The sequence below is a fragment of the Cimex lectularius genome, unplaced genomic scaffold (assembly GCF_000648675.2).
Source record: "Cimex lectularius strain Harlan isolate CLEC.00 unplaced genomic scaffold, Clec_2.1 scaffold229, whole genome shotgun sequence".
NCBI lineage: Eukaryota > Metazoa > Arthropoda > Insecta > Hemiptera > Cimicidae > Cimex > Cimex lectularius.
The window spans coordinates 746,870-769,879 of record NW_019392783.1 but is presented as its reverse complement, the minus strand read 5'-3'; the positions used below and the strand labels follow the sequence as shown (position 1 = coordinate 769,879).

Here is a 23,010-nt window from a genome sequence, read left to right as displayed (position 1 = left end):
CAAAGTACTGACCACAGCTAAGACACTCACTTTCTACAAGGACAAAAAACGTTCATCGTATTGATTATTAATACAAAAATCTAAACTAACTTTTAACAAACATATAAACAAACCTTTTATTTATCTTTATTACAAAGACACTCATCCCAACAAAAACATTCATCGTGTTGGTTGTTATTACAAAATTTTATATTAAAACCTACTACAAAGACAACGACCACAGCAAAGACACTGACCTTCTACAAAGACAAAAACTTTAATTGTATTGACTTTATTTATTTTTTAATCCATAAACAAATCTATTATTTATCTTTCTACAAAAACGGCCACCACAGCAAGGGCACTGATCCCCAACATAAACAAGAACTTTTATCGTTAGACACCGACTTAAATTTCCAAAAATCTCAAATTTTATAGACAAACGCAATTTACCTTGTTTACTTAATTTAAGTCTGGCATTCATTTCATTATTGCCAGTTGAGATATTAAACTAAGCAAACAAGTAGCATAGAATATGCGCAACTTGAACAATTGAGTATTTAATATATAATTTGCCATTAAATAATTAAGAAAATATATTCTTAAAATCGAAAATAATCGACTTGCGTTAAATTCGTTACAAATGTACGATAGGTGCCAAACTGAACTTCTGTGCATCTGTTTTCATGCATGTGTTGTTAGGTGTTTTCCGGATGGGTTGAAGTACCTCGGGAGCAGCGTTTTGTATGGAAGGGCAAGTTTTTGTATCCGGTTAGGTAGGGCAGGGCATCTGCAGTTAGGTAGAGGGGTTCGAAAAGATTTATTGTAGAGCTTTGCCTCTCTTATGCCCCTATTTGGGTCTCTCTCTCTCATAGATAATGGCCGCTCATACTCTTCCCTCCATTAACCCCGAATTCCATTCCAGAGAGGAATAAGCCAGTTCCAAATAGGAAATTACACAAAATGCGAGCAGGAAAGACCAGCCGGGGCCTTAACAACGTAAATCTTTGGCGATAAATCCATACCGAATACGTTTCTTTTAATCAACAGATGACATATGCTCGTCTATGTTATTTATCCTTATTTTTGACCTTGTTGGCGCAGATTATAATTAAAGAACAAACTCCATCATGACATTTCATCCAGGCCTCTTGTCCATTACGAAGCTGAAACCATTTGGACAGACGGTACGAAGTCTAGTTGGCCTCAAGGACGGAAACTTTCATTAAATGGCTGCCACTAACTTAAACTAGACTTGTTAAGCTAGATAGGGCTTCGTTTTGAAAGAGGTTGAAAACGACACAAACAAACTGCGCACTGAAAATATAACAAACTAATGTAAATTAACCTAATGTTTTGCATATTTGCTTCACTGTTACAAATCTCTATAGGTTTTTCAGAAATAAATTATACATTGATTTATTATATACACGAAAAACAAATATGAAATTTTGCGAACTGTCAAAACAACTAGTCTAAATTCCTCCTAAAAAACTTTGAAAATTAGGCGGTGTCATTTGATCAATTCAAAAATAATTAGGTCATAAAGGTCAATGATGAGATCAATGTTAATGAATGTAGTGAAAGGTGTATTCCATACTAAGTTAATTTATGTGCTTGTTGAGAGTATCATAGTCATATTGGTCATTACAAAATTAGTTGTTTTTCATTTTTGGTCGGGTTGGTGTCTTGCTAATTTATGTGCTAGCCCTGGTCAAAAATTCGTACTTTATTTCGAAGGGTCACAATGCTAATTTTATATGTTTCGATATTCATGGTTCTTTGTGCTAAGTAAAATTCTTTGAGGGGATTGGTCTGTTGTAGTTATGGCCAATAAAATTTTTGTCTATGACTTATTTCTTTCGTACATTCAATGCTAATAGTTTATGTTTTTGTAACAGTAATCAATACTATGAAAGTTTTTGTCTTTGTAGGGAGGACAGTATCTTAGCTGAGGTCGGTGTCTTTGTAGTAAAGATCAATTAATCATTAATCAACGAATACAAGGGTTTTTTTAATGTTTTTTTTATGTTTTGTAATAACAAGCGAAAATTTAATAGTTTTTGTTTTTGTAGGGGTCAGAGACTTAGCTGCGGTCGGTGCCTTATTTTTTCATGATTTGAAATAAAAAAGCAGTGTTATAGAAGTTTTTGTTTTTGTTGAGGGTCAGTGTTTTTGTAGTAAAGATCAATATAAGAATTGCTTATGCTTAGGTAATAATAATCAAAATGAAGAGAACTTTTGATTTTGTTGGAATCAGTGTTGTTCCTGGCGTCGTTGTCTTTGTTGCTAAGATCAAGTCAAGATTCGTTTATATTTTGGTATTAATAATCAATATGATGAAAGTTTTTGGTTTTGTTAGAGTCTTTGTGCTAAGTAAAATTCTTTCCGGGGGTTGGTCTCTTTGTAGTTTTGGCCAATAAAAGTTTTGTCTATGACTTATTTCTTGATTGTTTGGATTTCGTATATTCTATGCTAATCATTTCGTTAATGGAATATCTCAATTGACAATAATCAATTCAATGCCAAACTTTATTAAAATAGGTAACGTTAACAAAAAAATTGCGTTTATATATAAAAATTCAATTTTTTTTACAAAATCAGGTCGGTGTTTTACGACGATACGATGAAAGTTTTTGTTTTTGTTGGGGATCAGTGTCTTTTGCCGTGACGCTTTTTCTGTCATAATGTAAAGATCGACAAAAGATTTGTTTATGCTTTTATAACAATATCAATACGAAGAAAGTTTTTGACTTTAGGAAGTCAGACTCTTTGATGAGGTTGATGTCATTGTAGTAATGTTAAATTCAAGGTTTGTTTATGTTTTTGAAATAACAATCAATATGATGAAAATTTTTGTCTTTATAGAAGATCAGTGCTTTTGCTGAGGTGGGTGCTTCTGTACTAAAGATTAATTCATTAATTAATTGATTAATCAATCAATATAAGGTATGTTTATGTTTTTTCAATAACAATCAATACGATAAAAAAACTTCTTTTGAAGAGGGTGTCTTTGTAGTAAAGAACATTTAATCAATCAATCTATACACTTTTTTTTTTTTTGATAGTAGCCAATACAATAAAAGTTTTTGTTTTTGTAGGAAAGTCAGTATCTTTGCTGAGGTCGGTGCCTTTTTGTAAAGATCAATTAATTAATCATAAAAGGTTTGTTTATGTTATAATTAATACGATGTACTTTTTGTCTTTATAGAAGGTCAGTGTCTTTGCTGTGGTCGGTGTCTTTTTAGTAAGTTTTAACATAACGTTTGTTTATGTTTTTGTAATAATAATCAACAAGGCGAAAGCTATTGTTGAGATAGTGTCTTTGTAATAAAGATCAATAAAAGTTTTGTTTATTTTTTTGTAATAATAACCAATACGATGAAAGTTTTTGCTTTTGTAGGAAAGTCAGTATCTTTGCTGAGGTCGGTGCCTTTTTGTAAAGATCAATTAATCAATCAATACAAGGTTTTTGTTTTTGTAATAATAATCAACACTATGGAAGTGTTTGTCTTTGTAGGGAGGACAGTATATTTGTTGAGGTCGGTGTCTTTGTAGTAAAGATCAATTAATCAATGAATACAATGTTTGTTTATGTTTTTGTAATAACAAGCGAAAGTTTAACAGTTTTTGTTTTTGTAGGGGTCAGAGACTTTGCTGTGGTCGGTGCCTTATTTTTTTAATGATTTGAAATAAAAAATCAATGTTATAAAAGCTTTTGTTTTTGTTGAGGTTCAGTGTTTTTGTAGTAAAGATCAATATAAGGATTGCTTGTGCTTATGTAATAATAATCAAAATGAAGAGAACTTTTGATTTTGTTGGAATCAGTGTTTTTCCTGGCGTCATTGTCTTTGTTGTCAAGATTCGTTTATATTTTGGTATTAATAATCAATCCGATGAAATTTTTTGTTTTTGTTAGAGTCAATTTCTTTGCTCAATAATGATCAATGCAAGGTTATTTCATGTTTTGATAATAATAATGAATTTGATAAACTTTTTTTTTATAAATGGTCCATAAAGCATTTATGACTTCGTTTGGCACGTCGTCTTTGTAGTTTTAGTCAAGTTTAGCTTATGTTGTAGGTGTGAAAGTCAATACATTATTTGCTTATTGTTTGGTTGGTTTTGCTTTGTTGGGTACGTTCATTTTGTATGGTCAATACTTGCTTAATTTATGTAGTTAGATTTGTCGAAGCTATTTTCTTTGTAAAAGTAATAAATTTGGTTATTGTCAAGTCTTTATTAATGACGGAATCATTACGATGATAGTCAATTATAGGTAATTGAGGTGCTTTTTGATATTTTTTGTTAGAATTGAATTTGTAATATTTGTCAACTTAGCGATTATGAGATTTTTGTCGAATATAATGTCTTTGTTGTAATAGTCAATTCGCCGTCTTCGTAGTCGCTTGAGGTTTTTTTTTATATCAGTCGTACGTGTTTTTAAAGCAATGATAAAGTTGGTGGTCAATGTTGGTGGTATTTAGGACTGTATTGGCATCAGAGTCGTTACGTAATAGTCAATTATTGTTAATTGAGATCTAGTTAAATGTTTTTAAGATTAACCTCACTTTCAGGGGTGGCCTGTTCTTTGTTGTACACAGTGTTTTTGCAGAAATGTTCAATTCATGTTGTTGAGGCTCTGTTGTTGTCGTTGTCTTTGCAGTACTAGTCAATTCAGGATCATTATAACCACAAAATACAACATAAACAAAATATCACGTTTCATAATAGAAAATCCTATATAAGACCAAAATTATAAATAAAAATTTTATTTAAACAATCCCGGGTATAAATAGAAAACCGTCTTCGTCTCCAGACACGCACAGAAGTGTTTAACCTAGATAAAGGGGCTTGACATTGGTTTGATAAAAATCGTTTATCTACGGGTCCGCCTATTCTCGCCTAAAAGCCTCCACATGGGCCGGAACGTCTCACTCCTGAAGGACAGCCAGGATGAAAAAAAAATGAACCTTTTCAAGACAATTTGTTATATTCAATATTTAACAATAACATAAAATTGTTATTTTTCAATGGTGATCGATCAATAAAAATGTAGAAATGGTCATGCAGGAAGCATCACTGGAAGACAATGAAGTCGTTGAACTAGACACTTATGATTTTTAATCAACAAATATTTATTCCAGGCATGATTTAACTGAAGGCTGGATTCTTCTGTTCAACAAAAACGAACATTTTACCGCTTTTGTATAATTTTAAAATTGAGATTAAAACTTTTACATTTTTCAAATCTTACGTGTGCACGTACTCTCGAATGCGTGCGTGCCTGGCTGCACGTGTTGACCGTTTTGTCTTTTAGTAATTTTATTCCACTATTCCGATTAATTAAAAACCAATCAACCGAGTGTACGTTTTATGATTATTATCATTTTTTAAGTTTTTAACAGGGAGATAATGTTATCATGAATTATTGAACAAGCTTTTGAAACTTCGTCTTGTTCTATGACTGTCTGCATGTATTTCTCGTGTCATTCCATTCTCTATTAATTAACTATTGTTCTTCTTTTTGAATATAACAAAAACGTTTAAAATAGTTGCTAGATTTTTACACCAGAATAGCACAACGCTGCTACAAAAACCAAGAAACACAAGCCTTTTGATATTTTAACCATATTCAGCGACTGTCCGCATAATTCCCTCGTGTCAGCCCATTTTCAATTCATTCACTAATGTTCTTCTACTAGTACACAATACAAACGCTGGAAATCTTTTCTTGTATATTTCAACCGGGTATAAAATTGAATTCTGAAACGTCGTCATTGTCAGTGGCTGTCTGCCTGTTTCTCTCGTCTCATTCCATTCTCAATTCATTAACCATTTTTCTATTGGTTAACAACACAAGATTTTAAAACCCTTCCTAGATTTGTACTGCAGGAATGAAAAACGCAGCTACAAAATTCGAGAAACACAAGCTTTTGATATTTCAACTATATTCAGTGAATGTCTTCATATTTCCCTCGTATCAGTCCATTTTCAATTCACTAAACATTCTTCTACTGGTTAAGAACTCAAGAGTGTAAAATCGTTTCTAGATTTGTGCAGCAGGATTGAAAAACGCTGCTACAAAACAAGAAACACTTGCTTTTGAGATTTCAACCATATTCAGTGACTGTCCGCATAATTTCTTCGTCGTTAACTATTGTTCTACTAATACACAGTACAAATGCTGGAAATCTTTTCTTGTAGACGTCCGGATAATAAAATACGGGTATAAAATTGAAGGAACAAGCATTTGAAACTTTTTATATTCAGTGACTGTCTGCACGTTTCTGTCGTGTCATTCCTGCTCATTTAATTAACTAATATTCTTCTACTTGTGCATAACACAAAAGTTTAAAATTCTTTCTAGATTTGTACTCGAACCATATTCAGTGACTGTCCGCATAATTCCCTCGAGACTGTCCATTTTCAATTCATTAACTAACAGTGGCGTATCAAGCCGAAGATCGTGGGTTCGAATCCCGCTCGTCCCACTTTTTATCTCAACTAAAAACCTTAAGTATTTATAATATATTAATTGGTCAAGCCGACCACGAAATTAGTGAATTTAATCATTAACTAATGTTCTACAAGTACCCAATACAAACGCTAGAAATTTTTTTTTTGTAGATGTCAACAGGACATATAATAATATTGAAGGATATTGCAGATATAAAATTGAAGGAACAAGCATTTGAAACTTTTTATATTCAGTGACTGTCTGCACGTTTCTGTCGTATCATTCCTGCTCATTTAATTAACTAATCTTCTTCTACTTGTGCATAACAGAAAAGTTTATTCTTTCTACATTTGTACTCGAACCATATTCAGTGACTGTCGGCATGTTTATCTCGGGTCGATGTGATAACAGGCGTGCTACGATTATCAGATAATTACTATTCGTCAGTTCTAGTATGCTTTCTTCTTTGAACATCACAATGGCAAAATGTTCTACGGTTTTTTTAAGGAACTTTTGGACAGCTTTTCTGATTTCTTGGCTGGGGAGGAATTTGAGTACTTCAAAATTTGGTTCTTTGGCTTCGATAAAGGATAGATTTTTTTTTTTTAATAAAGGGGTTTTAGGGTGAACACTTAAAGAATTGGGTCGCCGAAAGGACAGAGAAGACGAGGGACTGGATCAATGCAGAGGGAAGGGATGAGAGAAGGGAAGGCGAGTGAGCGAAGCGAGCGCAGATAGTATGCGCAGAGAAGCCTTATTGCTGAATTCGATATCATCCAGTTTTCCTTGCTCGGAAAATCCCCTGGTTTTTTGAACATTCGAGGCGAAAATTTCCCACCGGTCCTTTCCGAGATGGACGTTGTCAAACTGATCCGAGGCGTGAAAGCTAGGCAGCCTCTCTGGGACAGGAAACACGCCTATTACCACGACAGGAGCGTCACGATGGTCCTGTGGGACGACGTCGCAGCTCGTCTCGGCGCGGATCGTAAGTCGAAATTGTTCAGTGTTCGACGGTCGCGTGAAGGCGTGCGTCTGTTGATATGCGGTGTGCGATCACGTGGCCGCATTTCATCCATTAATGCCGTCCTGCATGCGAGATCCTTCGCCCCCTTTTTTGCCACGTGGTGCGCCATCTCTTGACCCACCAAAGAATTACCTAACCAATTTTCCTGTTTTCCCCCAGTGCTATTTCTCAAAATTCAAATTTTTTAAAATTTTAAACAGAAAAACTACTCGGCTTAGAAACATTAAAATCTAAACCCAGAAACGACCTTTTTTTCACGTTTAGACCATTTCAAAAATTTCCTCCCTTACCAACACCTAAAAAGATCTAAGATCTATAATTATAGGATGCTTTATTTATTTATTTACATATGAATCAATCTTGTATAAAAAAAATTATAATTTAAATTTTATTTTTTAATAACATTAACTTAATCGGGTGGTAACAATATTTTAAATCTACTGTTTTTTTAATTTTAAATTTTTTTTTAAATAGCGTGTTTAGTTGCAAGAAAAAGAAATTTAAAAATCAGAAAGATACACTGGTAGATACGTAGGTTGGAAAAGAGAGTGAGTGTGTCAGGAAGAGAGAGAGAGAAAGAGAGCAATAGAGAAAGAAAGAGAGAGAGAGAGTGAGTGAGTGAGTGAGATAGATAGATAGAGAGAGAGAGAGTCAGACAGAAAGAGAGGGAGAAAGAGAGTGAGTGAGTGAGTGAGAGAGAGAGAGAGAGAGAGAGAGAGAGAGAGAGAGAGAGAGANTCTCTCGCTCTCTCTCTCTCTCTCTCTCTCTCTCTCTCTCTTTCTCTCTCTCTCTCTCTCTTTCTCTCTCCCTCTCTCTGAAATTCAAAAATGCCAAAGTATAGAGTCATTTAAAAAATCTATTAAAAAAAATAATCTACTTTCTAGATATTATATATATAGATATTATATATAGAACAGATTAATAAGTTGAAAAGTTGTAAATTAAATTCAGTAAATAAAAAATGGAAAGTACAAAAATGTCTCCTCTTCACATGAATGTAAACATATAGTTTAAGTTTTAAAATATCTTACTTTAATTGTTTACCTGTAAAATACCTCATATACTTTTTTAAAAAAATTTTAAATATTTTTTTTTTTAGAAGTTTTTGCTATCTGTTCTTTCTCCCTGCACTTGTAAATATTTCGTAAATTCTCTAAGTAAGGAGAAATTAACTTTTTGATTTTTATTTAAAGAAATTGTTTTGTTAGGTTTAAGTAGTCATTGAAATCTACACTTGTATTTCACTTAGATGAAGTTTTGGGCGACTTTCCATAGAAACACCTGCCCAAGGGATATATCGCTCTCCTATTCTTATCCAAACCCTATTCTCAGCCTCAAAAGACCTCAAACAAAACTCTGACTCATCCAAAAACAAGATTTTAGCTCAATCTTGTCCAGACCAGATGTGATTTCTTGCAAAATCCAATATTTTTCGGTTGTAATTGTGGCTAGACAGGGCTGCATCCTGAACCCCCTTGTTATCATATTATTTTGTTTGTAGTATATTTGTCCGTATAAAGAAAAGGCAAAGTTTAGAAGCAGTATAGGCAAAAAAAAAAGGTTTGAAACAAAATAATTATTTTTCACCTGCACAGAAAAGAAAAACTCGTTTTCTCCCAAAGTTGGCATATAAACACAATGCAATATAATATAATCATCCTTTAAAAAAAAAAATTTTTTAAAATAAAATAAAATATTAATAAAAATAAATAAAATAATAGTAAAACTTTTCAGGCAAATATATCTTCATAATTGTTTGTTTTAAATTTTCTAACAATAAAACTATTTCTTTCAGCCGATTCCGTGAGACTGAAATGGAAAGGCTTGCGAGACACGTTTCGAGGCGAGTTGAAAAAAGTCCACAAAGGTCTCATGAATGGTAAGCAAAAGACTTCGACCAACTGGGAATATTTTGACGAAATGCTGTTTGTAAAGGAACAAATATATTCGACGAAACACCTCAATGACATCGTCAAGCCCATCAACTCTGCCAGTGATGAATCGAAAAGCCAAATCAAGACCGAGTACGAAACGAGCGAAGCAAGCGAAGAAAAGGTGATTTTCAAAAATTTGCAAGACGAACAAGAAATCACTAACCATTACAGTTCAGCGAATATAGAAGAGGACGATGACTATAATTTCTTAATGAGCATCCTTCCCCAACTGAGGTGTCTACCTACGACAAGAAATCTATACATAAGATTAAAAATACAAGAACTGCTCTATAACGAAATTATGGCTTTACAAGCAATTTAATCCTTATGAAATGGATTAATATTGGATTCTCATATGATCTCACAAAGTTATCTCAAGAGAAAGTTCTTCAAAGGCTGAGAAATTTGTGGGGGGAAATGGACTAATACCAACTAGCCAAAGTGGAAGAATAAATATCAATAAACAATTCCATAAGTTATAATTTTTAATTGGCATTTTTTAAAAACTGGACAAGTCTAAGTGTAAAGAAACATATACACTATAAGTTCATTTCTGTGTTTATAAATGTTCCGCAATGTATATTTTCTAAGGACATTAATATTGGCTATTTGAACAAAACTGAACAAGATAGGCATATTTGGACTGTTTTGGAACAAAGCTAGTCTTATTGTCACCAAAATAACACGACTTTTGAATTTTTTAACAATATAGACTTTTATATTTAATTTGTAGCCTTGGTTTTTGTTTAATTTTTAAACTTTTTGTTAGATGAAAAATTTGCCAGTTCTTCCAAAAAAAAAACAAAAAACAAAAAAAACCTGGTTTTGCCTATCATCGCTGTGTATTTTTATCAATCTGGACTTTAAATATAAACCGAGAATAACATGATGAACAAACTTTGTGTCATACATTTGTAAATAGTCTGTATATATACTTTTTTCTTTTGTGTATTAAATTTTGTTATGTACGCACAGACAATAAAGTATTGTAAGCATACCTTTGTTTCCATCTACAACATTAACAAACAAGAATAATTTCTAACATTGCAAGAAAATAATGGAAAAGTAAAAAGCAGAAATTCGTATGAAATATACCTAAGTTACTTTCTTGAGTGATGGTGTGAATTTGGAGACCTTGTACTAACAGTGCGCCAAAAAAACATACAGACTCGCTTGGATGTGTATTAATTAAGTGCTATGTTAAATAAAATCAATGACAGTCCCTGCTTATCCTTTGTGCGTCTTAAATTAGTTTTTTTGGCTGGGTAAAAAATTAAGTAGCAATCAATTGACTATTACAACAACAACTCTGCCACCAACAAAGATTTACCATTATTGACAATTCCAGCAACAAAATCTTAACTACCTATCAATTGACTATTACTTAGGACACCAACAAAGACTTAAACTGTCAAAGTCACCAACAAAAACTTAAATACCTATCAATTGACTACTACAACAACAAAAAATGGACACCAACAAAAACCTAAATTGACCAACTAAATAGGCTAGGCTGCCACAAATAAAATTTATGTGTCTATCAATTGACTACGACAACAAAAAAATGGACACCAACAAAAACCTAAATTGACCAACTAAATAGGCCAGGCTGCCACAAATAAAATTTATGTGTCTATCAAGTGACTATTACAACAAAACATGGACACCAAAAAAGACTTATTGACTGATACATAGGCCAGGCTGCCAAAATTTAAGTATCAATCAAGTGACTATTACAACAAAAAATTTACCACTATCAAAGATTTAAATTAGGCATTATTGACTATGTGTCTATGCCAGCAACCAAAACTTAACTACAATTGACTTTAAAAAAAATATATATAAAAAAATAAATAAATAATAACTGACAAACAACAAACAACATTGACTTAAACTATCAATGTCACCAACATAAACTCAGTTACCTATCAATAAAGACTTAAATTTACAATTGACAATTCTAGCAACAAAAACTTAACTATCTATCAATTGAATATTACACTAAAATCATGGACACTAATAAAGACTTAAATTGTCTGTGCCACCAACATAAACTTAGTTACTTGTCAATGGACTATTACAACAAAACATGGTCACAAAAAAAATTTAAATTGGACAATGCCAGCAAAAAAACCTTAACTTTCAATCAATTGACTATTTATGACAAACACAAGGACGCCAAAAAAGATTTAAATTTACAATGCCAGCCACAAAACCTTTAAACACCCAATCAATTGACAATTCAACAAAAATCCATGGATTTAAATTGACAACCAGTATTGACAAAGTCACGAAGACAAACATAACCTACCAATCTATTTCAACAAAAACACTGCCACCACAAATCTTAAATTAAACAACACTTAATAAATTGAACAGACTGCCACCAACAAAAACTTAACTTTAACATCAATTGACTATTACAATGAACATTGCAATAGTTTACTTACTATTTACACTTTAATATTTATATCATTTTTTTTTGTATTCATCATGTTAAACTACAAGGCCAAAATTTAAGTTTATTATCTTATTAATACAACTTTTAAGTTATTTGTAAGTTATGCTTAATTTTTTTTAAAACACAAGAATAAGTCCATCTAGCCTTTTCTCTTTCAAGGTGTCAAGACTTATCCCTCAACATACTTTATTTTACCAGCCCTTTAAGACCTAAGTTTTTAAAGAATAAGGTAAAAGAAATATATAATGTGATAAGAAAATAAAAAATCAAAAGTTATTTATTTCATAAAACAAGCCAAGACATAAATAGCACATGATAGTGCTATTTAAAATAACAATTATTAAAATTAAATACAGTAACAATAACATTGGAAGGATTTTTAAAAATAAATAAGAGATTGAAAATGGATATTTTTATTGACTCACCCCTATAAAATAAAATAAATACAAAATAAAAATGCCATAACAGATAACGCAAAATGTACGTTTGCCACTGTTACATATATTTAATAAAATTAAATAATGGCTTTTCGGCAGGCAAACTTTGTGCTGAAAAATTGCCTACGATTCTAAAACTAGCCGAGTACAATAATTTTCCTATGTTAACTATGCAAAGTATGCTATAAATGTTTTTTTGATTAATTTATGACACCTTTCGCAATCCGAGTAGAAAAGTGAATACACTACTAATCTCCAATATATCACAAAATCATAACATTCCAATCTACCGATTTATACAGACATGCTTTACACATTAAAAATACGAGTATAAACTATTTTATTGTTAATAAATTAAAATATATTTTTTTCTATTTGTGACATGATAAAGCTGTACATATAACGAATCGCTTGAAATTATTATATTTGAATATGTCACTGCTGTCGATTAAACTTATTGCACGAAATAAACAATTCTTGATAAATAAAATAAAACAAAATGGCACTTTGGTAAATAACAAAACATTTTCTTTTTTCTTTCTACAACAGTAGAACACTTGTGTTTTGATACGTAAATTACCTGTTCTTTTTTCGAATATATTTGTTCTTGATTATAGACGATGCTGACATTTATAGTCAGCTGGTCTGTATGAAGAAAGTAAACTTCTGCTACATGTCCTGGGGTGTGGCAGCGGCTATGACATGCACCTGAGCCCCCTTGCTTACATTATATATCTGGCCACAGCTGAACGGTTCCAATCTTCTGTTGAATTCACCTCTTGGGCCTATATTACAAAAACAATAATATTAATAAATTACACATTTTTAAAGATTAATCAAGACTTACTAGTATTTGGCCCATAATGGAATTTAGGATTGGTCAGTATATATTTGGAGAGCTTGACAACGGGGAGGGGCAAATAACCGTTCACAAGTGGCATTATTTCCAATGTGACTGTGCGCTCTTCAACAGAATCAGACCAAGAGAGTACATCTGCAAAAATGGTATTACTATTTATCCAATATTGATTTTTTTAAAATAAATTTCAATAAGTATTTGTATGTTGCCATCCATTTTGCACTATATTCATTTTATACTAATATAATTTGTTTTATTTTTTCATCTTACTACTTACTTATTCAATTGGCAAACCTTATTAAGAATAAATAAATTAATTTAAAAAATATATATATTAAAAACTGACCAACAAAATATCTCTGAATATGAATTAATATTACAGTCCCTAAGTGGGTCTATAAAACAATTGTTAGAAATATACCTCTTTCTGTCTCAACACATAGTTTTGTTTTTAATGCAATTTCCTTTAATTCTCCAAAATGCACATTGTTTTAAAATTAATGGCTACCAACAACAAAAACTAAACTACCTATTAATTGACTATTACCACAAAAACATTGCCACTAATAAAGTCCTTACTAATTCTGAACAAAACGCTATACAGTAAAAATGAAAAAATCTTTGAATACAAATTAATATTACAGTCACCAAGTGGTCTATAAAACCATTCCTACCAACAAAAAAGTAATTAGTCCTGAATTAACTGTTATATTGACTAGTACTACAAAGTCAATGCCAGCAACAAAAATTTAACTACCAATCAATTGACTATTACAACAAAAACACGGACACCAACAAAGTCCTTACTAGTCCTGAATTAAAAGCTATGTAACTAAAATGAAATTAATTTTTAAACATGAAATTAGATATAAAAAAGTCAATGTCACGGATGGGTTTTGAACCCAACATTTTTAGAACTACAACTTTCCATCTCATAGTTGTTTTTATGCAATTCCCTCTCATTGTTCAAATGGAAATTGTGCTAAAATTAATGGCTACGAACAGCAAAAATTAAACTATATACCAATTGACTACTACCACTAAAACATAGCCATAAATAAAGACTTAAATTTATGAACTAAATAGACAGCACTGCCGTCAGTAAAGACTTACATTTATTGTCCAAAAAGACAAGGCTGCTGTCAGCTTAAATTCACTGACAAAATAGATCAGGCTTTCCATGAGTAAAAACGTGACTAGCTATCAACTGACTATTACAACAAAAACATTGCCATAAAGAAAGACCTGATTAAACCAGAATTGATTAGTAAAACAAATTGACAATTCCAGCAACAAAAACATAACTACCTATCAATTGACTCTTACAACAAAAAAAATAGCCACCAACAAAGGATTAAATTGAGAATGCCAACAAAAAATCTTAATTACCAATCAACTGACTATTACAACAAAAACACGGACATCAACAAGTCCTTACTAATTCTGCATTAAAAGCTATGTAGTAAAAATGAAATTAATTTTTAAACATGAAATTAGAGATAAAAAAGTCCATGTCATGGATGGGTTTTAAATCCACCATCTTCGGAAATATACTCCTTTGTGTCTCAACACATAGTTTATTATTATTATTTTAATGCAATTCCCTCTAATTGTCCAAAATGTACATTGTGCTAAAATTAAAGGCAAACTCCAGCAAAAACTAAACTACATACCAATTGGCTATTACCACACAAACGTAGCCACAAACAAAAACTTAAATACATTTTAACAAAATCTCATCTACGTCAGAACTATTCAACAAAAACACAACCACCAAAATATTTGAAGAAGGAGAAGAAAAAAATTGACGTTATGTTAAAACTTTACTGCAGCTTTTGACATGTTACCTGAACTGTTTCCGCAAACAACCCACATGTTGTTTTCGGCTTGCACTTCGTACATCAAGCTCGTATCCTGTCCCATATGCGTTTTACTTATTTTTATCAAAAGGTGGCAAACAGTATTCACCCTGCAGAACTCGGAACCACGGATTGGATCGACCTTACAGTCTACGATATACATCGTCTAAAACACAAAAAATTATAGGAAATTTAAAACAAAAATTATGGTACAGGTTATATGGTAGAATTATACTTACCAAAAAATTATTGATATCAAATGTACATTTATAAAGAAACGGTGATTTAGAATCGCTTTCGACAGGCTCATAATATAAAGAGAATTCAGTCTTTACGTAAGCTATTTCCTTAAGTTCTGATGGTTCGATTTTCCAAATATAGCTGATTTTCCTTTCATCGTTTAACAACGTAGGCACTATAGGAGGATTGAAAGGTGATAAAGCGATACCATGCGGTCTCAATATCACCAGAGATGGATTGTGTACTCGCAGCACTTGTGCGCTCAGCCCGGAAACGTTTACAAGTAAAAATTTGTCCATCTTGGCCGTATGGAGGCGAAGGTTGGCTGAAAGAGCAGGCTGGAGTATTAACGGTATGGTCCATTCATCTTCTGTCCAAGGTGCTCGTATTATAATCTAAAAATAAATATAAATTAAACTATACAGGAGGATGGAGCCTTACAAGTACATACGCTGTGTTCAATCGTGTTTGTTCCTCTGAAAGTGGGCAATTCTGCATAAAGAGATAACGGTATCTTTAAAGTACTATTCGGGAAAACTTCAGGCAACTGGATATCAACTTGAGACGATAAAGCAGCAGTAGTGCCCGACTCTTGAAGTAGTAAACCATCGGTCGCACTTAATGATAAAACACTGCCCTAAATTAAAAAAAAAAAAAAAAACATTAACATATTAAACTTAACTAGCACGTAAAATATATAATAAAACCAGTACTAGTTTGATTTGTCCACGTACTTCTGATATTCTGTACCCATTTGAAGCAACGTTTAATATCGCCGTCTGTTCAAGTCCGGCCAAAAGATCGCCATTGTGTGTCAATTTGATGCTGGGAAGGATTTTCGTAACTTCGAAGTGTGTCTTGTAGTTCAAAGGAAGCGTCGTCAACTCGAAACTATTTCCGAGGATTACTTTGAACGGTCCTAATTTATAATTGCCAGCTTCATATGACTTAAAAATAAGTTTTACTCTTTTAATCATCTTGTCCTGGATACTGTTTAACGTTAAAAAAAAATTACCTTCGACTGAAGAGTGATTTTATTCTCACCGGGCTTAATTTGTACATCTTTTGCCGATAAAGATCTAGTAAAGTCAAATTTAAGCTTGCGATGCTTTACGTTAACACTTTCTTGCCTCCTTTAAACAAAAATTAAACAAATGACAGCTTGCATTTGGGAGATTATTTTAAAAATAATAAAGTATTCTATGAAATTTACCTTAGATTTAAAAGTAGCATATTTGGGTCTCTTACATCAATATTTGCACTCGAGAGATTTCTATCCTGTTTGTAAACGAGATGAACAAATAAAGGTATTTTTTGAAGGACCGAAGCTTGCGAAGGATCTCTTGTTTTTCTTATTCTAAAAGTAAAAAGATTAAAAAAACAATTAATATTTAAACATTATTCTGTTCTTCTCAAAATTGTCATACTTTCTGCTGATTTCGGGGCTGTTTCTATACGAATTTACATTCGTCGACGACAGATAAGGCATTACGGCTAGAGAAATGGAAGTGCAGTTTATATCGCAAGGGAAGTTAGACTTGACGGTGACAGGCACTGACACCGTTGACGTCCTCTGGTCAACTTGGATTTCACCGACAGTAAATGACATGCAGTCGTTCATGTTAGCCGTCCAAGGAGGGTCTAAACATTAATGACTCTTGTCAAACAAAAACGACACAACATAATAACAAAAAGACAACAAGTAGCACTGAAGATGACGAGAAATCAAAACACGTGTGAGGGACCAAAACCTATAATTTTAATTCTCTCTATAATTAATCTAATTATCCCTTTTATTTTTCTTAAGTTGTCACGTTGATATGTTTAATTTGGACAGAAACTGATGTGTGAAAGATCAATTGTATACAAAAAGTAAGGTGGAACTTAGGATACACCCTTGTGATACACCTTGAATAATTAATATTAGTTGCATTTGAAAATATATTTGAACTTATTAATATTTTGTACCATGATGCTTTTTGTTATTTTTATCAATTTGTTGTTGTTGGAGAGGATTATAGATAAAGAAAATCATTAAATTTCCTTAAGGGGTCTACAATGTGATGAAATTTTAGTACAATCATTTCTGATCTCTTTGTCTGCAGACTTTTTTGCTCTGTAAGATATGTTTCAGCTTCTTGCTACATAGACCCAGCGCTGATGAAAAGATTCCTGACAGACCAAAATGATCAGAAATGATCAGACTAAAGAAATTCATGTCAGAACATGTCATTCTATGAAGCTTTTTGTTTCGTAAAGTTGTACTGAATCATTTGCAAATGAACTTTGACAGGCATGACTGTTTTGACCATGTTGCATTCCCATAATTTCATTGTTAGAGATTCTCTTGAGGACTGTGGGGTGATGAACTTAGGTCGTTACCGATCAGTCAGATGCGCTTTGTCATTTTGTCATCTTCAGCGTTAGGCCTGTTTATAATCAGCACACAGACCCACCAGAAAAAAACAGTGCTTTTAATATTACCTGGTTTTGAAGAGCTAAGTGTTTTCAGCATGTCTTCATAATGCTTCAACCTGTCTTTCAATTCGATTTCCTGTGTACAAGCTATATAAAGGCACATCTGTGTATATCTGTAAATAAGTTTAAAAAGTATAATATTCCATATTGTTTGTTGCTCTTTGAAATAAAGTTAGATTTACTTTCGAAAATTTTCAACAAGATAATACGATTTTGCAAGGAGGAGTCTGGTATTGGCAGCTAGCTGTTTCCAACCATCATTTTCGTAGCAGTCCAAAGCCGTTCTTAAATAAACTATAGATGAGTTATACTCCTTTTTGCACCAGTAATATTTTGCCAGGTCGAAACCCAAACTCCTCGCACATCTGACCCTTCCAATGTGTTTGTACGTTCCCATTGCGAGCTCTGATATGCCCTTTGTTAAAATTTAATTTAAAAAAAAAAATGTAGATATATAAACAAAACGAGAGTAAAAATTAGAAGAAATTAACATACAAGATACTGTATCGAGAATTCTTCTTGAGACGACAACGCTTTTTTAAGCTTTTCGACAGGTTTTGTAAAATCGTCGCTGAGCCCGGAAAAAATCTGTACAGAAATGTGGAGCTGTTCACTAGTTTGGACCTGCTTCGGCAAAAGGCCGCAAAGCTCGCCTAATTCCGCCAACTGAAGAAAATGCAAGAAATTTTTTTTATAATGAAATGATCATAAGAAAATTAATAACAGTTACGAAGTACTTGCCTTTTCACGAGCATATGATAAAATGCCGGCAGTAAATTTTGAATACTTTTCTATAAGATTGGGCTCTGAAAATCTGCCGCAAGCTTCTAATACTTCCATACATGAAAGGTAGACCCAACATGCGATTGCACCCTGGGTGTATGATACATCAAGCATTGACATTTCTCTTATCGTATTATGAAGAAAAGGCAACGTCCTCTCTGCAATCTAAAATGAAAAAGTTTTAACAAAATTAGTTTAAAGAAAAGAAACTAAACCCAAATATTTATAATTTTTTATAACCTCTGACGGTTTCCGTACGCAAATCAGCATTGCACACTGCCTCGAGAACAAATAATTTCTGAACTGAAGAAGGGAAATTGAGTCGTTCTCGATTCTCGACCTTTCTTTCATGTTGATCCCGGACGACATTCTCACGCCGTCCCAAGAGTCAAGAGTCGACTGAAACTGTCCGAGCCAATTTGGAGTTTCTGAAATAGATGAAGCGCAAATTTTTTTTATTTTTATGAGTAAAAAACAACATCAACAACAAAGTTTGACTTTTCATACCTCCTAGGCTTGAATTTAAAATAAACTGTGTGAAAAGCGCATCGAGTTCGTCATACTGAACCAGAGCTTCTTCATAAACCCCAAGCATTTCCAAGACAAACGCAAGCTCTTCCTGTACTTGTAAAATAATTTAATTAGCAAAAAAAGCCATACAATAAAAAAAAAAAAGAACTAATATCCCAAGAAGCAGTTCTAAGCATAAAGCAATTGTTCTCCTTCCGGTTTTATACAAATAAAACAAACACAATTTTAAAAATAAAGTAAAGATTACCTGAAGCAAGAAATATTTAGTGAAACTCCAACCAACTTGGTTCCGCTTCTCCCTCTGGTCTCTTATAATCTCCTCGAATTTGAGCAAAGCTCGGTCATAAGCCGTTAGCAAAAGGAGTCTCATATTTACAATTAGCCCTCTCCACGAGCCAGCCGAGCGTGATTCCGATTTCAAAGGGTTGATAACGCTTAGACACCTGTCGGCGTGTTTTGCACCGTAATCGCTTTTCACCTTGTCGTACACGGTCGCCCTCGGAAGGAGTTTGTTGGTTTTTCTAAAGTCGTACGCTTCGACCACAACTATCATCCAGTCCATTAAATTGTACTGTGACAAATCCTTCATCCACTTCTCTATTTCTTCTCTTACAGTCGATTTATATATGTCAACATCCTAATAACAAATTTATTTATTTTTGTGAGAGAAAAATTTGATAAAAATGGCAAAACAAGTTCAAAGGGGGGAAACAAAATATAATAATTTCAAATATATTTTTGAATTAAATGAGCACTACATAATAATTGTAAGGAGACACAAGGTTGTGTCCTATGTCCCATCACACTTTCTGTTTATAATTGCCTTTCACACATCAACTAGAGTTCAAAATTTAACACATAAAACAGACTTTTCAAGACAAGAGTAAAAAAGCATTTTTCTTAAAAAAATAAATAAAATAAAATAAAAATAGCACAAGGTTTTGTCCTATGTACCACCATACTTTTTTTAAAAATTGACCTTTCAAACATCAATCAGTATGCAAAATTTAACACAAACCAGCAAAGTTAACGAAATAAAATTATAAAAGAGGTTTTCTTTAAAACGAATAACAAATTTATTTATTTTTGTGAGAGAAAAATTTGATAAAAATGGCAAAACAAGTTCAAAGNAAGTTCCACCTTACTTTTCATTTACAACTGACCTTTCACCCATCAACTGCTGTCCAAAATTTAACAAATAAACCAGACAATTTAAGGCAAATAAATATGCCTGAGGGCCCAAAACTGCAAAGTAAAACTAAAATGATTTGCATTGACTAAACTAAAGAAAATCATGCTTAAAATTGTCACACATTGAAGTTTCATCTATTATTTTGAAATTTTTTTGAACATTTTGCAAATTGAATTTTGGCCATCATGATGTTTTGACCAAAATTTTATGGAGATTTCTTCTTGACATTTGAGAGGTGATGAATGTTTGGTCGCTTGCAATTTTGGCCTGGTTATTCCCACTGTTTTGGTCTGTAAGAGGCCTTTCAATATCTCACCACATAGACCAAGCACTGATGATGACAAGAAGTCTAATTTTTCTCGAGGTGATGAACTTGTACTTTGGTCATTTGTGATTTTGGTCTGGCTATCTTCACTGTTTTGGTCTGTAAGATGCATTTCGACTTCTTATCACATAGACCAAGCAGTAATGACGATGATAAGTCCACATGTATTTAAGAGACCAAAAGAGCAAGGATACTGGAACCAAAATGATCGTTATTGAACAAAAAAAATCATGACTGAATTTGTCACACAGAGAAATTTTGTCTATTGATCTGCTACTTTTTATAATATTTGATCATCCTCACAAATCTATTCTTGCTTTATGCTTCATAAAGTTGTGTTGAAGCTTTGGTAATGAACTGCGGCAAATCATGACTATGTTTTGACCACAATTTCAAGAAATAATTTTATGTGAGAATTGTGAGATTTCTCTTTGAGGTGGGGGCTTTCAGTCGGTAGGATTGGATACGTGGATGTTTGATGGATTGGCAGAACCCCACATTTCACTCCATATTTCTAATGTGGTCGCAGTAAAGCCGTGTAACATTAATTGAGGCTTGACGGTCAAGGCGGATTTTGATTTTTTGTTCAAGTCTTCTGTTAAGTTGTGCATTTCAACTTCTTGCCATATAGTCCAAGCAATAATGATGCTGAGAAGTCCAAATATATCTGACAGACCAAAACGGCAAGGATATTGAGACTAAAATGACTGGCAGTGACCTGAAGACAATGAAGCTTGATTGTCCTGTGCTTGGGTACCTGAACTGTTTGGACTGTAAATAAATCAAATAAAATAAAAAAATCATGCTTGAACTCGTCACATTTTGTCTACAGGTATGCAATAAAGTTTAATCATCCTTGATCATCTTAACACGTCTATTTTTGCTGTATGTTCCATAAAGTTGTATTGAATCTTTTGCAAATGAAGTTTGACAAACATAACTGCTTTGCCGCAATTCCAAGAAATAATTATATTGTGAGACTTCCTCTGGAGATTCATCTAATGAACGTAAAGAATGGTCTTTTCCGATCATTTTCGTTGTTTAGATGCCAAAGAAAGGCATTTCTTAATGATCAGAAGTGACGAAGATACAAAATAAATTGAGCTAAGAGCATAGATGGGTATAACTGTCTTTAAAGGCAAGCTTTTAAAGCAAATCATACAATCATCAGTGAAAACGAGCAAAATGAAAATGTACAAAGCGACAAGATCTTTTGTTTTATTTCTAGTGACATTGAGATATCAAGCAAGTGCAGTTTAATAGATATGAAAAGGAAGAATTATAATATAAAATCCTTACAGAACATTGAGTCCAATAGGTGTGAAACATCGGTTGGTCAATTAAGCGATAATCTCCTTCCTTCGGCAGTACATGTTTTGTAAACGGCACAAATGTCGCCGAGACGTTGACAAGTTTAATCGCACGGCCGTACGACCTCCTCCATTCGGCAGGCTCGTTGGGCAGGGCGGTCGACAGCGTATTCTCCAAACTCATGAAAAGTTCCTTATCCCCAGCATCTGCCGTTAAAAAAGAAAAATTAAAACCTCTCGACAGTCAGACACGACGGTTTACTTACAAGTCACGATGGGTTTACGCCCGGCAATCGGCATCTCTGCATTGCCGGACGAACCGTTCACCAGGCTTTCAGGTCGGTTCATGTTAATGTTTCATGTTTTTATCTAGGTTATTACTTCCTCTAACAGTCTCAGATCGCATTTTAAACTGATTTTTAACGACCCAATCATTTTAGATTTACTGTTTCTTACTTTACCACTAATTGCAAGATGAATTGTCAAAAAAAAAAAAAAAAATAAATGCTGGGTTGATTGATTATGATTGATTTTCCAACTGGGATGGACTTAACTGTCCAGCATGTTTGCCTTGTTGTATCGTCACTGGTCGTTCACAGATAAACAGAAATGAGAAAGGAAAAAAAAGCTGAAAATTGATAACGATTATGGCAACGATGACAGCACTCACAGCTAGAAAAGAGCTGTAATAGGCGTCGTGCATAAAACGGGAGGGATTACAGGCAAAAGGGGGTTAACCCAGGCTTGAATTGACAACAGAGAAATACACAATTTAGGGAAATTAAATAATCAATCTATCGACAATTCAATTCCCTTTCAAAACATAAAACAATAAGAAATATTTAGTGTCATTTTTCAACAAATATCAAAACAAAAATGACAATTGTTATGATGATTGAGTGCAAATATCAATCTGTTTATATTTATTTTAAAGGTACAAATAGAGGCTTTATGCTACCTTGCATGTACTTATAAATAAATTAAGTTTTATAAACATAATAAAATAATAATAACAGCAATAGTAATAATAAAACAAAAATATACAAAACAATAATGACAATGATATATTTTTTAAATTTTAATTAATCGAATGATGAAACCACCAAGAAAGAAAAGTAGAAAGGAAAAAATATCTGAA

At 32.8% G+C, this 23,010-nt stretch overlaps 2 protein-coding genes across 2 annotated transcripts; one reads left to right on the top strand and one right to left on the bottom strand.

The window, feature by feature from the left end:
* Positions 1-7,134: 7,134 nt before the first annotated feature.
* Positions 7,135-12,561, top strand: LOC106669571 (transcription factor Adf-1-like). The gene is made up of 2 exons (XM_014399130.2): positions 7,135-7,424; positions 9,259-12,561. The coding sequence occupies exons 1-2, from the start codon at positions 7,292-7,294 to the stop codon at positions 9,717-9,719; spliced, it is 594 nt and encodes a 197-aa protein (XP_014254616.1). The 5' UTR covers positions 7,135-7,291; the 3' UTR covers positions 9,720-12,561.
* On the bottom strand, positions 12,118-22,606 carry LOC106669570 (trafficking protein particle complex subunit 10). The gene is made up of 18 exons (XM_014399129.2): positions 22,139-22,606; positions 21,862-22,079; positions 19,293-19,682; positions 19,022-19,133; positions 18,755-18,942; positions 18,473-18,679; positions 18,227-18,397; positions 17,914-18,146; positions 17,738-17,844; positions 16,681-16,894; positions 16,467-16,610; positions 16,269-16,386; positions 15,988-16,200; positions 15,705-15,890; positions 15,253-15,648; positions 15,002-15,179; positions 13,143-13,289; positions 12,118-13,080 (listed from the first exon to the last, which is right to left on the bottom strand). Exons 1-18 carry the CDS (start codon positions 22,218-22,220, stop codon positions 12,965-12,967), a joined length of 3,420 nt encoding a protein of 1,139 aa, XP_014254615.1. The 5' UTR covers positions 22,221-22,606; the 3' UTR covers positions 12,118-12,964.
* Between the last annotated feature and the right edge of the window lie 404 nt (positions 22,607-23,010).

Bases quoted from the DNA above. Each gene is read 5' to 3' on its own strand.
- LOC106669570 (XM_014399129.2), bottom strand. From the start codon at position 22,220: ATGAACCGACCTGAAAGCCTGGTGAACGGTTCGTCCGGCAATGCAGAG. The intron at 18,147-18,226 runs GTATGTTAATTT...ATTTTAACAAAG, and splicing joins AATTCTCGATACAGTATCTT to GGCATATCAGAGCTCGCAAT. The intron at 16,387-16,466 runs GTAAATTTCATA...TTTTGTTTAAAG, and splicing joins ATGCTACTTTTAAATCTAAG to GAGGCAAGAAAGTGTTAACG.
- LOC106669571 (XM_014399130.2), top strand. From the start codon at position 7,292: ATGGACGTTGTCAAACTGATCCGAGGCGTGAAAGCTAGGCAGCCTCTC. The intron at 7,425-9,258 runs GTAAGTCGAAAT...TATTTCTTTCAG, and splicing joins AGCTCGTCTCGGCGCGGATC to CCGATTCCGTGAGACTGAAA.